General features: G+C 34.1%; 2 protein-coding genes across 5 annotated transcripts in view; both read left to right on the top strand.

The window, feature by feature from the left end:
• The window catches only part of LOC147838928 (uncharacterized), a 619529-nt gene that overhangs the window by 392100 nt on the left and 210729 nt on the right, over positions 1-16700 (top strand). The gene's annotated exons all lie outside the window — the stretch shown is intronic.
• Positions 1-16700, top strand: part of sgcd (sarcoglycan, delta (dystrophin-associated glycoprotein)) — a 407777-nt gene that overhangs the window by 216397 nt on the left and 174680 nt on the right. For all 4 annotated transcript variants that reach the window (XR_015519477.1, XM_087299219.1, XM_087299218.1 and 1 more), the window contains 1 exon segment: positions 5658-5843. Coding sequence is in view for 3 of the 4 variants with exons in the window: in XM_087299219.1 (XP_087155345.1) it covers positions 5658-5843 (186 nt within the window). In the remaining variant the exon portion in view is untranslated.

Here is a 16700-nt window from a genome sequence, read left to right as displayed (position 1 = left end):
TTTAAAAACATCACAATAATGTTAAGAGCTTTATTTCTCTCTTTAATTGTAAAGGAGACATCAGATTACTTACATCAGTCATTTTCAATAAGTGTTGCACAAGCTCGCCTTGCCTCAGGGGAAAAGCAGTGTAGAACGGAAGAGAAATCACAAAGCCTTTGTTTAATCTTTCATTAAATCACAGCTTGCCCAAAACCAGACTATATGATGGTAAAATTCTCAACTCAAGCAAATCTGTGTCATCAGATCCTTGAGGCACAAAACAAACAGCTTTTTTTACCTGCTATTTTTTTAACATTTTTTTCAACTGTTTGATTTCAATAGCTTTTTTTTTTTTTCTCTCTCTTTGAGAAAATGATGCCGAGGTATCTCCATTTTTTTGCCAATACTGGCATACTTTTATAAAATATTTCACAGAAAGTTCATGTCAACAGTATTAGCATTGACTTTTTTGTGCCTACACTCTCAGAAATAAAGGTACGCAAGCTGTCACTACCTTTTCATTCATTCATTCAATTTATTTTCGGCTTAGTCCTTTTATTAATCTGGGGTCGCCACAGGGGAATGAACCGCAAACTTATCCAGCATATGTTTTTTATGCAGCTTCCAGCTGCAACCCATCTCTGGGAAACATCCATACACACTCGTTCACACTTACATGCAACGGACAATTACAGCCTACCCAATTCACCTGTACCACATGTCTTTGGACTGTGGGGGAAACCAGAGCACCAGGAGGAAACCCTCACAAACGCATGGAGAACATGCAAACTCCACACAGAAATGCCAACTGACCCACCCGAGGCTTGAACCAGCGACCTTCCTGCTGTGAAGCGACAACACTATACTGTGCCACTGCCTCGCCATTACCTTTTTCAAAAGTTACAAATTTGTACCTAAAATGTACATATTAGTACCTCAGGAGTACATATGAGTACCTAAAAAGTACATAAGTGTTCCTTATAAAATTTTTAGGTATTAGTATATACTTTTGAGGTACCAATATGAACCCTTTAAGTACAAATGTGTACCTTTTGAAAAGCTACCACCCAAGTGACAACTTGCATACCTTTATTTCTGAGAGTGTACAGTACGTAGGCTTGTTGCATAGAACTAAATCAACCCAGGCTCATTGAAATTACGTGCCCAGGGATACATTTTTGAGAACCGAGAAATTTGTATCCTAAACTACATGCGCTTGCAGTTTTAGTTTTCACAAAATTTATTATTATTAAATTTTACTCGTTTTACTATGGTAAAATAACAGATCAATTGAATAATAACACTTCAATCTCCTCCCAAAGCTCAGACGGTCTGTTTAGAGAAACTGTCAATCACAATTGTCAATCATGATGACACGCCCCTTTTTTATATTTAACATTAAATTTACATTAAATTACTGGCTAAAAACATACTCTTTACAAAAATAAAAATCTGCACCTATATCATCATGATAACCAGTGCCTCAATTGACCAAAACCACCTTTTGGGATATTATATTACAAGAGTAATTAATGTTTTTATTTTGGCTCAAGTCTCGTTCATTAACATGGAGGAGGCAGGCTTTTTGACTTCTACTCCAGCCTGCTTCCAGAGGGCAATCTAACGACCGAGACTTTCACTCAAAAGAAGGCGTGAGAAACACTTAGTCTCAATGAAACTAGTTTATTTCAGTCTTTATTAAAAAAAAAAAAAATGTACTAAATAAAATTTAATTTAAATTTAAACATAACAGTTGAATTTATGTACAGTGTTTAAACCTGCTCAGCATAAAAGCAGTTTAATTACAGTAACTAGCTGCTTTCTAACTACTAACACTCCAACTCTGGGTTTGTTCCGCTTCTTTAACATGCAAATATAGGTAAAAAAAAATACATTTGCAGTATTTTTACACATCATTTTTGCCTCTACAGTCTATTTTGCCTCTGTATCTCAACAATCAGTGTTTAGTAAATCAATAAGACAACTTGTCCCCTGTTGTTTCATGATGTATGTTACTGATTAACCTTATTCCAATGAGTTCTGAATCAAACGGATTAAAACAAGTAGCAGAGTTTTGCAGTTTTCTTCCCTGGACATACACAGTATTTTTTTACAGAGCAGAACAATTCCACTGGCTGGGTCAAATAGAAATCATATCAGGGTCTCCGGCAGTCAGAGTTTCCACAGTGGTTGTACAGTTATACACATCCAGCCCACTGATTTCCCTTTATTGGCTTCCATTTATTCTGTAACCAGTGTAGAAGGTTGTCTGAGTGAACAGTTTAGTTCTAAATAGGGCAAAAGTGACAGATTATCCCAAAGGCACTCTCTCTCTCTCTCTCTCAAAAAAAAAAAAAAACATTTTTTTTTTTGTTCAGTATTGTAGTGTCTTAGTCGGTTTACAGTATACTGACTGTACAGAGAGGATACTAAAAAGAGCAACAATACTGAAGCTTTCTGCAGATGATCAAATTAATGGAACTCAGGGATGACTTTAATAATAATAATCAGCCTGATGTACTTTGCCATTCTCTTTGAAGTATTATATCCTGACAGATTGTGCACTTAAAATGCAGATGATTATGCAATGTGATGATAAGGGCAGAATTGGTAGTATAAATCCTGTGATATGGAGAAAGAAACCTCATTGAATTTTTCATTGTGCATTCTTAAACGTTGGGTTTTTCACAGAGCTGTCTGAAGTCATTTGTTTCAGAGCATTCTGAGTGTGTGTGCTTGTCAAATGTGATTGACTTCGCCGACAAAGAGTGCTGCTCAAAATGCTGTCGACGGTAAAATTGTATCCGGGCGCAGAAATATTAGTCTATTATTATGGCTCTTCAATTGTACAGTGCTGTTTCCCTTTTGTAACCATATTAATAGAATCAGCATAAATGAAGACTGCTGAAGCTGTAATAATGCAGAACTACGGAGGCAAGGGGTGTATGGGATAGCCAATCAACTGCTGTCTATTGTGCCTTAAGGTTAACAATGTATTATTGATTTCCATTTATTTTTTTTTTTGACATTTTCATGATAAGTTTAAATGACTTAAAAAAGAATGACCTATTTAATTTTGGTTATACATGTAGATATTATTACTTAGAAAAATAATAATTTTAAATAAACAAGCAAAAAAGCATATGAAGAGTTCAGATGCAAAACCCCCTAAATCCATCAGACCTCTATTCTTGTAAATAAGCATTTTTTATCAGGCTCCTCTGATTAGGTTCAGCAATTTTATTTTATAGATAATGAAAAGGTTGTTAGCTAGTAAATAAATAAAAAAATGACCTAGTAAATAAAAAAAGGTAGGTTAACATGGTAGATTTTCTTTTGCGTCAAAACCACCTAAATCCACATGTGCTTTTTTTTGCAAAAACCTCTAAATTCACACATTGACAAGACATTGATATTAGCTGAAAAATCACTAGATGCAATTAGAAATTATTTTACCAAACATACAACACCTCAAATTTAAAATATATAAATCTGTCAAGTAAGTGGTGGTTCATTCTGCTGTGGTAACCCTTGATAAACTAGGGACAAAGCAGAAGGAAAATTAATTAATGAAAAGTAAGTAAGTCAATAATAAGCTAATCAATAACATTAAAATTGACCTCTATTAAATCTTAGCAATCTGTTGTCATTACTGATATTTGGGATTTAGATTTACTGTAAGTAGAGCAATGTGACCATTTCAAGCATTGTAAACTAAGCTTGTTAGATTCAAATGTAATGTAATATAAGTGCATTGTAAAACATCAATATCTGTGCATTGTCCAATAGTATAAAACTCTTATGAGACATATAGGTAATGAATTAATATAAGTATAGTTGTATACATTATATTTATTTATAAAATAGCTTACATTAGCAAATAAAACACAAAGTAGGTCAACTGGGCTAAAATGGGATGCCTCTCAGACACTTTTAGAAGCTGTCATTCATTCATTCATCCTCACCATACTTAAGGTCTTGGTCTCTTTTTCGCCTCATGTTATCCTCATAGCATCCATGCGGGATAAAAGAAAGGCATCTTAACTTCATCTTTCATGAAACGTTGTTGCCGTTTAATGTCGGACTCAATCAAAGTAGCGTTGCTGCGCAAAAAAAAAAAAAAAAAACATAATGAATGCATGCTACACTTTCGACTGTACAGTGTGTTTTCTTTTTCTTATAATGCACATAATTTAGAGGTACGGGATGTTTTCATTTGCCATTCACTGACAGTTGGACAGTTTCATCCAGTTCATCAAACTTTATCTTTTAAAATCTAAATTGGAAGCGAATAAAGGAGATATGAATTAGCATGTTGCTAGTATGGTTAGTATGTTAGTATGTTTGAAAGTATGTTTCTAGTATGGATTAGTACATTTCTAGTATGGATTGGTATGTCGTTAGTATGTTTCTAGTATAGATTAGTAAATTGCTAGTATGGATTGATATGTTGTTAGTATGTCCAATGAAAAGTTAATGGCAGTTTTTTTTACAATGGAGATCAATGGGACAGTTGCTAGGGTGCCATAAGTGGTTGCAAGGGTGTGGCTAAAAAGGTGAAAGGTCATCAGTGATTGGCAGTTTGGTAATCTGAGTTAAATGAGCTCAACCTTTAATCTGGTACAAAGTTATTAGTTCACAAAGTTTGGTCCAATGCTAACTTTTTTGATTTTCTGCGGGTCAGTTTTTGAAAAACGTTTCTCGGATCAGTTGGAATAGATAAAGCAACCCGAATTGGACCAGTTTGGAGGTCTGGAGTAAGTTTGTTGACTATGAACGGTCTAGGAGGAGATGCATATAGAAATTAGTCTCGGAAGAAGAAGAAAACGGAAGACGGTTGACTTTGTGTTTCGTGGCGCACTAAACTTAACTAGACTCTCGTTGGAAAGAAAAGAAAGAACAGTATCGAAGATGGGAATGTCTGAGCTCTGCGGTTAACCCTTGTTTTTCAGGGTCCAAGTCTGTTCACTGGACCTGAAGAAAAGCTGTGCTAAGCTGGAAGGAACAACTCCCTCGAGGCACTTTTTATAGTCCTTTGTTGAAAAGCTTAGTGATTTGCATATGTATTCTGGTTGAATGTTGATGCAGAACTGTTTAAAGTTTCTTAAAATGTTTATATGTTGCACATTTATTAACATAAAATGAAAACTATCATTCAGTACACCAGATTAGCTTCCCAGGCACATCAAACATGAACTACCACAGCTAAACAAGATTGTAGATGGTGTTAAACCATTAATTGCAACCCCCATAATTAATAATTGTTATACATTTTTATACATAATATTAAAATACAAATACACAATACAAACAGTAAACAAATATTATTTTTAATTAAACAAAAAGTATTTTTATGAAATTTATTCTAAATAATTATATAAAAAATGTTATTTAAAATTACTAACCTAAAATATTGCTCTCTATATTATTAAAATGTTGTGTTGCATCTTTGCATTTTGGTTTAATCGGATGATTTTGTGATCTTATAGTAAGTAAAAAAGTCTATTGTATTTTTATTCATCATTGTTTATTAACATTAACAAAATTAATTTAATACATTAATTTAAAAACCTAATTAAAATATTATAACATTGAAGATTAAATCAAGTATCAAAAACTTATCAAGAGAAACTTCCATTACCGTGATTAACATTTACATTTGTGTTTTCTTGCAGATGACCCAGGAACAGTGCCCTCATAGGAACAATGTCCAGAGTACCGAAAAACCGCAAGTGTATAAAGTGGGGATCTACGGCTGGCGGAAACGTTGCCTTTACTTCTTTGTTCTCCTCCTTATGATCCTCATAGTGGTCAACCTCGCTCTCACCATCTGGATCCTCAAAGTTATGAACTTCACTATAGTAAGTGCAGTCTTTTATTCTGGAGCCTCATTACTGCCTGCTGGCCATTGATTCTTTGAACCGCCTTTAGAAGTGAGCTGAAGTAATGGGTCTCCATCAGAGTGATCCACCAATTCAGTCTGTGCGGTTGTGTATTTTCAGAGCTTCTGCCCGGCAATCTACTGCTTTCATTTGCCTCTCAGTGGTCGATCTGTTCAGGTTTCCACACGTAGCTGCCTTCCCTCCCTCTGTGTGTTTACTGATCTTTTCAACTTTCCCATACTGTGCTTTGAGCCTTGATTAATTGGAAGTACAGCAGGGCCGGATCAAAGCAGGTGCCCTGGGGCAGAAATGTCACAAGACCCTAAAACCCACCCAGTGACACAATGTCCTCTATAAACAAGCTTGTGTAACTTTCATGTAACATTAGTACTGTGATTAAGAACATTTTAGGATATAACTACATAATGTTCAGTTGAAGCCACAATTATTAGCCCTCCTGAATTATAAGCCTCCCCAATCACAGTTTAACGGAAATATTGATTTTATTTCAGCACATTTCTAAAGATAATAGTTTTAATAACTAATTTCTAATAACTGATTTCTTTTCTCTTTGCCATGATGACAGTACATATTTGACTAGACATTTTTAAAAATACTAGTATTGAGCTTAAAGTGACATTTAAAGGAGAAAAAATAGCTTTTATTCTAGCCAAAATAAATCAAATAAGACTTTCTCCAGAAGAGACGTTCTCTTAAAAATGATAGGAACTACTGTAAAAACTTCCTTTCTCTATTAAACATCATTTGGGAAATATAAAAAAAAAAAAAAAGCTGACTAAGATGATAAATAATTTTGACTTCAACTGTATATGATTGGCAGTGGTGTAAAAATTGTGTTGATATATGTGAAATACTTTTTTTGAAAGCATAAAAATATGAAAGTATGCTTTTAGTTCACTGTACCATTCTTCTAAGAAAGAAAAAAAGCATCAGCACTGACCGGGTAGGCAAAAAGAAAAGTAGGAAGGCCTAAACCAAGATGGCGAGACTGCATTAGCAGTGACACCAGTGTTTTAGGAATAAGAAATTGGTGGGCAGTTGCCCGGTACAGAGAACATTGGTGGAATTTACTTGAGGCAGCCAGGGTCCAGTAATGGATTGTCATGCTAAGGATGATGATGATTCTTCTAAGAAAGATACCTAAAATGAAAAATACGAATGCCCTGTCCTAACAACAACAAGAAAAAAAAAAAGGATTGTATTTCTTAACTCCTAATGTCGCTAGTTAACCCTCAAGGGTCTGAGGTAATTTTGAGCCCCTAAGATGTTTTGACATGCTCTGACAATTATTTCAGCTTCTTATTACATAGTATTGGCCAACATGTATTTTTATTTATGTTTTATGTTTTCAGCACAAACTGTGCTATAATAATATGTGAAAAATATTGATGGTTGCATTTTTTTTTTTTGAAAAAAAAAAATACTATGCTTTGTTAGTTTTGGAGAAAAAAATAGCTGAAATAAGGTCCAAAAAACCACACTCAATGAGCCTAAACATGAGTTTTGAGTAACCAGTCTTGTAGGCTATAGTATTTACTTCAAAATTACATAATACTTAATCTGTTCTCCCATTCAAAGAAAACATTACAATGATTTACATTTTGTTATTGTTATTATTTTTTTTATTTTTTTGGGTCATCTCAGCTTTATGCAAGAGTGACAATGGTCATAAATAATTCACATCTGGAGAGACAAAATACACTTCCCTACTGGCTAATGTTCACCCAAGGGCATTTTTTAGCATAGCAGTTGCAAAAGCTAGCCCAAACTAAATGCTTGTTGTATTACTTGAGATATTATGGCCATGTAAACACTCTGGGTAAACAATATACAGTGCTCAGCATATATAAGTACACCCCTCACAAATCTATATTTTAAATTACAATTTTTAATAGCAAGCTATGCAAAAGTATGTTTGTGCATAAACATCAGATTAGTCAGTACTGAAGCCAAATCTAGAGCTTATCTAACAAAATAACTTAGGAGAACAGTCCAAGAACAAGTACACCCACATTTATATGTTATAGAAATTATTAAATACAAACTTAAAAAAAGAGCAAAAATCAAGAGAAGCAAAAAATTGAAAAATGTGGTTGAAATTTTCTAGGTTGTATTTTATTTTGCAATATTTTGCTAGAATTTAATTGTATTATCTTTCAATTTCTAAATATGTTTGATGACAAAAAATTATTTTAATAAATATACATGTTTAATAAATGTGTTTTGTTTAAATGCATCAAAAACATTGCCTAAATTCACTAAGAAATGGATTAAAATATTTTCAAAATGGGGTGTACTGGATTATGCTGAGCACTGTATGTGTACTTACAGTATGCACAAAAATATTCAGCAGTTTTTCTGACCACAGTTTACGTCACGCAAGTCTCATGCTGTGGACGATTGTAATAACAAAGCCTTGTGGTTGCATAAAAAATAATGAGCTCAGACTGATAAACTAGAAATTGTGTTGATTTCATACTAATTACTTTATCAAACTATATTTCTTTTTAAGATGCACTTATATTTAAAAGTAGACACTTCAAGCTTTCTACAGACATATGTCTCATGTCTGTGTGTTTTGGTTTTGTGGAGTTTCAGTTCATTTTACAGACGCATTTCTAAAAACAGTTCAGAATGCGTACACTGTTTATTTTCCTTATTTTACAAAAGCACACACTCATGTTGTCATTTTGAATGTACACAAAAAAGTAGACACCTAACAGATTTAATTGATGTATTGCTCTTATCTGTACGATCAAAACTAAAAGTGTAATTTAATTTATTTTCGGCGTGATCAGGAAAAGATGCCTCAAAACGCTTATATGCGATCTTCAACCCCTGAGGGTTAACACTTAATGCATTTTTTTTCAGCACATTCCATAATTTCTAAAATATCAACCTCTACCAAATTGTTTTTGGTAAAAAATACCAGATTTAATACATATACTATGACAAATCAGAAAAAAAATTAAATAAAATAAATACAATAATCAAAATACAACATCTTTGGATCTTTATTTTTTGAAGTATGCCATAAAATATTTCTGATTCTCATTTAACATGTTTTCTATTTTTATAATTTTTTTTACAATGAAACCAACATCAAGTGTAGTAGTGTTACAGTGGTATTTTCTGTCAAAAGTAATGCTGTTACAGTAATGCAATACTTGCAACGCGCTATTGCCCAACACTGATGATTAGTTTTACTAAAATAACTTGGAAAATTAATTAATGAAAAAATTAAATCAAAACTAAATAGGATCAATAAATATGTAAAGGAAAAAAACTAATTAATGATTTCAGTAATACAATTATTAATTTATTTAGTTTTAATGGTTTGCCATTTTCATTTTATTTGCTATCTTTCAGGTACATATTTTTATTAACTTGTAGTACATATTAAAGAGATTAAAATTCACCCAAAAATGTTCTCTAAACATCAATCAATCAATCAATCAATCAATCAATCAATCAATCAATCAATCAATCATGCATGCATGTATACAAATAAAAATAAATTTGTAAATAACAAGCTATATTTCTGACTGAAATGGCAATTCCCCTCACTGCACAACACGCAAGCACATGTGTTGCAGAATCTTCCTGCTCATCCTGCTCTATATTTATTGTTGACATTTTGTTCATGAATTAAATCTCCAGACGCGCAGTCAAAAAAAGCCAAAATCAAGTCTAGTAGTGCAACAGGATTATGGTTGTTCGATTTTTTCATAAACCAACAATGCTGTGTGTGTAAACCATTATTTAAAACAATCATTCTTTAAATGACATTAACAGTCATTATTTAAAACAGTCAACCATTTGGCAAAGCAGGCTGTTAAAGGGTTAATTTCATAAACTAATTTCAAGAGGATCATGTGCTATGATTGATCACGGCTGGTCCCGCATTAACAATCATCAATAATTGATCAGATGAATCCAAGCTTTCAATAAATAGCCTTCTATAGTTCTCCATTATTTTCTGATTTCAATTATTAATCCTGCATCTACTCTATTTCGCCCTTTACCTCATTACCAGGGGGAGTTTTCAAGACCTATTTTAGCTCAGACCCCCTTCTATGCTATCATCCAGGCAGGAGCCATGGGCTCAAGTAGTGGGCTCAGGGTTCTCTCCCAGAACAGCATGTGAAAACTGCAACAAGTATCAGTTAATGGCTTGTTTCCACTGACTGGTACAGTACGGTACGGTTCAGGTTGGTACGGGTCACCTTTATCAGGCTAGCGTTTCCACTACCGAGGGTACCCTTTTGGTGGGCGTGGTGTATGACAGAAAGTTTCAGTCGCATCAGTCTCGCTTGAGGAAATGTCTACAGTAAAGCTGTACAGGTTGCTCAAATATCATATAAAAGCACTTCTCACAAAACAGACGCTTTATACTTCTGTATAAATGTGTATTACTAACTTTTCTGTGAATTTGATTATAACTGCAAATAAATGACTATGCAAAATAGCCTACTGCAATGTCTGTAATTATATTAAATATATAAATTAACCTATATGTACACATACAACCCCTTAAACGTCTCCGATATGTAACCAACTACAGAAAAACTACACACAACAGACATTTCATCCTTATTTAGGTTCAAAAACAACACAAAGTAAAACCCACATTCAGCGTTAACCATCTGTGTCTGTAATCTTCAGCAGCATGTATAGCTTCTTGTTAGAGAGTAATTCTGTCATTCCCAGTTCATATTAGTCCAAAAAGTGCAGAAATTAAAACAAGACAGTTTGTTCACGTTTGCTGAAGAAATAATGTGCTCCTTTTTCCAGCTTCTACTTTGTTTTTTTGCGCTTCACTCTCTCTTCACTCGAGTTTATCAGTTTCTGATAGGATAGGGTTTCAAAAGCACGTCAACAATCAAGCGCACGTCATTATCTTCAGCTCAAAAAGTTTGTTATTCCAGACATAGACGTGCGGCGAGCGCAAGGAAGAAAACGAAAACCCTCACGCTTCAGACTGGCTCATAAAAAAATATGAGGCACAGGGTAGAAGTTCATAAAGACGACGACAAGGATTGTTTGAGCCCAAATCGACCATGGCTCGTTACTATACGTATATATAATTCCGCTGTAATCTCTCGGCTGTGTGTGTTTTAAACATGGTGGGTTTTTTTGTTATCATTTTGGCTTGTTGCGTAAGCAAATTATGTATTTCTGTAAACCAAGCTCAGCTGTGTGTCGAGCTCCGCCTTTTGGTACCCTTTCTCGTGTTTGGAAAGGGTGCCGAAAGGGTATTGTTTTTCAAAAGGGTGCCGAAAAAGTGATACGGTTCGGTTCGGTGATAGTGGTACGGTTCGGATTGGTACAACAGTGGAAACGGCCATAAAAGCGTACCAAACCGAACCGTACCGTACCACGCAGTGTAAACGGGCCCACAAGTGTGAACTTTTAAAATACCAGCTACTCCACTCCCAACTTAATGGTGAAGGATTTTCTTCTAATTAATAGATATTAATCCACTTTAACATTATTAATAGGCTAATGTTGTCCTGAAATCACAGTTCTGACTTTTATTTATACAACATCTGTTAGTTATTTTCCTTTTTAAGATCTGTGACATCTGCTGCTGCTTTCAGTTTATTTATTAATGTCACGTAAAATATGAATAAAGCATGTGAAATGTAACTGAAGTGATCATTGTCTTATTAGACAATGTAATAATATCTGATGATGTACTGCTGTGAAATGGTTTTTAAAACAGTAATTTTGTGTGTTGCCATCGCAATTGGTTATGACTAAAGAGATATACAAAAAATATACACTTTACTTGTGCATGATGCATCGGGCGACGCCGTGGCGCAGTAGGGAGTGCTGTTGCCTCACAGCAAGAAGGTCACTGGGTCGCTGGTTCGAACCTCGGCTCATTTGACATTTCTGTGTGGAGTTTGCATGTTCTGCGTACGCGTGGATTTCCTCCGGTTGCTCCAGTTTCCCCCACAGTCCAAAGACATGCGGTACAGGTGAATTGGGTAGGCTAAATTGTCTGTAGTGTGTGTGTGTGTGTGTGTGTGTGGATGTTTCCCAGAGATGGGTTGCGGCTGGAAGGGTAAAAACGTGCTGGATAAGTTGGCGGTTCATTCCACTTTGGCGACCCCGCATTAATAAAGGGACTATGCCGACAAGAAAATGAATGAATGAATGCATGTTACACTTAAATAAAATCCTATTTATAAATGACTTAATAAACTTTGTAGTTCTTTTACGAACTGTGTATTTACCAGCGATCTGTAGCCGCTATATACTATGATATATACTATATAATGAACAACATACATTATCAGTTTATCTAGGTGTACTTAAATGCCTTGGAAATTAAAATGAAATTGAAACTAAATAGGATCATATACATAAATAAAAATAACATATAATAATTTGCAATAATAATTTAGTTAGTTTTGATTGATTGCCATCTTCATTTATATTTGCTATCGTTCAACTACTTCTTTACTAACATATTAAAGAGATTAAAGCTCACCCAAAAATGTACTCTAAACAATGTACTCTATGTACTCAATCAATCAATCAATCAATCAATCAATCAATCAATCAATCAATCAATCAATCAATCAATCAATCAATCAATCAATCAATCAATCAATCAATCAATCAATCAATCAATCAATTTATCAATCAATCAATCAATCAATCAATCAATCAATCAATCAATTAATCAATCAATCAATCCTGCCTGCCTAAATGCAAATATAATTTTTTTTAAAAAAAATAACGAGCTCTCTTTCTGACTAACCTTGTGATTCTTTACACTGTGCAAAATGCAAGTACACGTGTTTCAGGATTCTCATTCTGCTTTATTTTTATTGTTGTCATTTTGTTCATGCGTTAAATCTCCAGACGCGCAGAGGGTCTCCATTTATTGCAGTAGTAATCCTTAACACCTGCAATGACTCACGGTTGTGTGTGTGTGTGTGTGTCTCTGTGTGTATTGTGTTCAGAAGAGATGACATGCTGTCCGTTTTTCGAATGCAATAAAGATGGCGAGGGACCTGTTCTCCAGACTTTTTAATAATTTGGGGAAAAAAATAAATAAATTAGAGGACAGTTTATTTGGCTGCAGAGCTCCACATTTTAAGTGCTACTCATTGCATTTTAATTTTGGCCATGTCCCTGTAACATTTTGAAGGGAGGGAGATGTAATCGGCTGTTTGTGACATCAACTCTTCTGAATATTGACTGCACCATGTTGTTGACATTCAACATTTCATGCAGATTTTACTTACTTTAACGTGCAACAGATAAACTCATTGCTAGTCAAATTACAAAACAAATCTTGGAAATCTTGTTCAATCAAATTAATTAATGTACGATTTGATCAATCAATCAATCAATCAATCAATCAATCAATCAATCAATCAATCAATCAATGAGTGCATGAATGAATGAATGAGTGAACAAACAAACCAACATATCAACCAATGAACCAATCAATCAATCAAGAAACAAAAGAACAAACGCACAAACTAATGAACAAACAAATGAACCAATCAATCAAGCAAGCAACGAAAGAATGAACACGCAAATGACTGAACGAACAAACCAATCAATTAGTCAACCAATGAACCAATCAATAAATCATCAAGCAACAAACAAACAAATGCACAAATGAATGAACAAACAAACAAATCAATCGATCAGCCAATGAACCAATCAATCAAGGTATAAAAGAACTAATGACTGAAAGAACAAACAAATCAATCAATCAATCAATCAATCAACGAACTAATAAATCAATCAACGAACCAATAAAGCAATCAAGAAACAAAAACAAAGGCCCAAATGAATGAACGAACAAAAAACAACTAATCAATCAATAAACCAATGAACAAACAAATGCTTGAATTAATGAACAAATAACAAACCAATCAAACAATCAATCAATTAAGCAACAAATAAACGCACAAATGAATGAATGAATAACGAGCCAATCAATCAATCAATAAGTCAATCAATCATCAAGAAACGAACAAACGCACAAATGAATGAACAAACAAGCAAGCCATTCAAACAATCAATCAACCAATGAACCAATTAATGAAAAAAATAATTAATTAATTAATCAATCAATCGAGAAACAATCGAATGAACGAACAAAAGCGTGAATAAATAAACTAACAAATCAATCAACCAATGAACCAATTAATTAATCAATCATGCAAGCAACATAAGAACAATGCAAAAATGAACGAACAAACAAAACTCAATCAGTCAGTCAGTCATTTTCTTTTTGGCTTAGTCCTATTATTAATCTGGGGTCGCCACTTATGCAACATATGTTTTACACAGCGGATGCTCCTCCAGCCACAACCCATGACTGGGACACACACACTTATTCAAACACTCATACATTTTGGTCAATTTTCCTGTATCGCATGTTTTCGAACTGTGGGGTAAACCGGACCACGTGGAGAAAACCCACGCAAACACGGTAAGAACATGCAAACTCCACACAGAAATGCCAACTTACTCTTCCGGGTTTGAACCAGCAACCTTCTTGTTGCGAGGCGATGCTACCTTTTTCGCCATCGTATCACCTACCAATCAATTAATAAACCAATCAATCAATCATCAAGTAACAAACAAACACACAAATGAATGAATAAATAAACGAACCAATCAATCAACCAATGGACCAATCAAGCAATGGAAGAACAAATGCACAAATAAATGAATGAACAAAATACTAGTCAATCAGTCAATCAATCAATCAATGAACCAATCACTAAATCAAGCAAAGAAAGAACAAACGCATGAATAAACGAATAAACCAATCAATAAATCAACCAATGGACCAATCGAGCAATGGAAGAACGAATGCACAAATGAACGAATGAACAAAATACTAGTCAATCAATCAATCAATCAATCAATCAATCAACCAAAGAACCAATAACTAAATCAAGCAACGAAAGAACAAACGCATGAATGAACGAACAAACCAATCAATCAATCAATCAATCAATCAATCAATCAATCAATCAATCAATCAATCAATCAATCAATCAATCAATCAATCAATCAATCAATGAACCAATCAATCAATCAATCAGTCAAGCATCAAACAAATGAACTCACAAATAAATGAACGGACAAATGAGCCAAATCAATCGAGCCAATGAATCAAGCAAGCAACGAACCAACCAACTAACCAACCAACCAACTAACCAACCAATCAATCAATCAATCAATCAATCAATCAATCAATCAATCAATCAATTTATCAATCAATCAATCAACCAATCATTGAACTAATGAACCAATCAATCAGATATTGAACAAACAACCAAACAAATCTATCATATTATCAATCAATCAATCAACCAATCAACAAATGCACCATTCAATCAAGCAACGAACAAACAAACCAATCAATCAGTCAATTGATATGTTTAATGGTAGATTATTTTAGTACACTATCAGAAATATAGGTAAAGCTGTCTCTCGGGCAGTACCTTTATGTTGTTACCTTCCTGTCAGTTCATGTTGGTACCTAAATTACAGGAGTTTTTCAGGAGAAATTATAAGACGGGAGGGTGGGGGGAGACAGTTCTGAAATACTGGAGATTTCTGGGAAAAATGGGAGTGTTGGTAGATATGAAGATCCATATTAGTACCTAAAAGGTACAAAAATTTACCTTTTAAAGGATATCATCCCAAAAACAGCATCTGGACCATTACTTCTTTTAATATATCTTTAGAGATATATTTTATCTATTATAGATGTTATTAGTAATAGTCCTTGTAGTGTATCTCACCAACTCAAAAATGCATATTTTAATTTTTTTTTTTAATCAAAATGTTGTCAGCTTGGCTCTGCAAATGATTTCATTTTAGTTAAACGTCCCATAAGGACAGCAGTCTGATTGATTCGGTCATATTAAACAAACAAAAAATAAATAAATAAAATAAAAAAATGAAAAAAAAAATACTAGAATAAACCATTTAACTTAAACGTTACCACAGGAAGCATATTTAGGTTACCTGACAAAACATCTCAACAGTCTAGCCCCAAGGCCTGATCCCTAAACTGTGACTAAAATGATTTCGCAGTGCAGATATTGTAATTTATGCAGATGAAATGTGAGGTTTTTACATGAACTGTGGGGTGACGCTTGTTTTTGTCAAGATTCTGAGCCTTCCTGGGAAGGAAATGTGTTACTCTGGAATAAGATGGTGTGAAGGGCAATGGGTTCTCAGGGGGCCTGTGGAGATCAGGTCTGTGAAGAGTGCAGATGCAGATGAACAGCTGGATGTTTCGCTGATTTATGTCACCTCAAATTGCTGGGTGGCATCATGGTGTAGGCCGATGTGTCAGGACTGGGACAGAGTTAAAATATTTATGATGCCAAAGGACATGCATATCAATATAGAGATCATGGATGACTGCTTTTGAAATTGAGATTCCACACAACACAATATTCATTTTCTATACAAAATGTAATTAACTCTATATCATATTAATGTGATTAATATAGTAAGATGCAGACATCTTAATGTCCTTATTTCACAGCTATTTGGCAGGGCATGCTCATTTCAGGACTAATGAGGCATGGTTTACTTCTCAATGATGATTTTATAATATTTTGACAAGTCTCTGTTCCCAGTCAATGCTAAGATATCAGTCTCTATGGTTAAACTGTAAGCTAATACAATTTTTTTCCCTGAATAAAACTAAGTATACATTTTTCTATGTATTTTTGGATAGACTTAATAAACTTGTTTATTGATATTACAGCTTTAATATTGATATGATAATGTTGACATGAGGCCGCAGGC

This window comes from Danio rerio, chromosome 21 (assembly GCF_052040795.2).
Source record: "Danio rerio strain M-AB ecotype USA chromosome 21, GRCz13ab, whole genome shotgun sequence".
NCBI lineage: Eukaryota > Metazoa > Chordata > Actinopteri > Cypriniformes > Danionidae > Danio > Danio rerio.
Note: the sequence above shows the minus strand (reverse complement) of the source record. Positions and strands in the feature narration are given on the sequence as shown.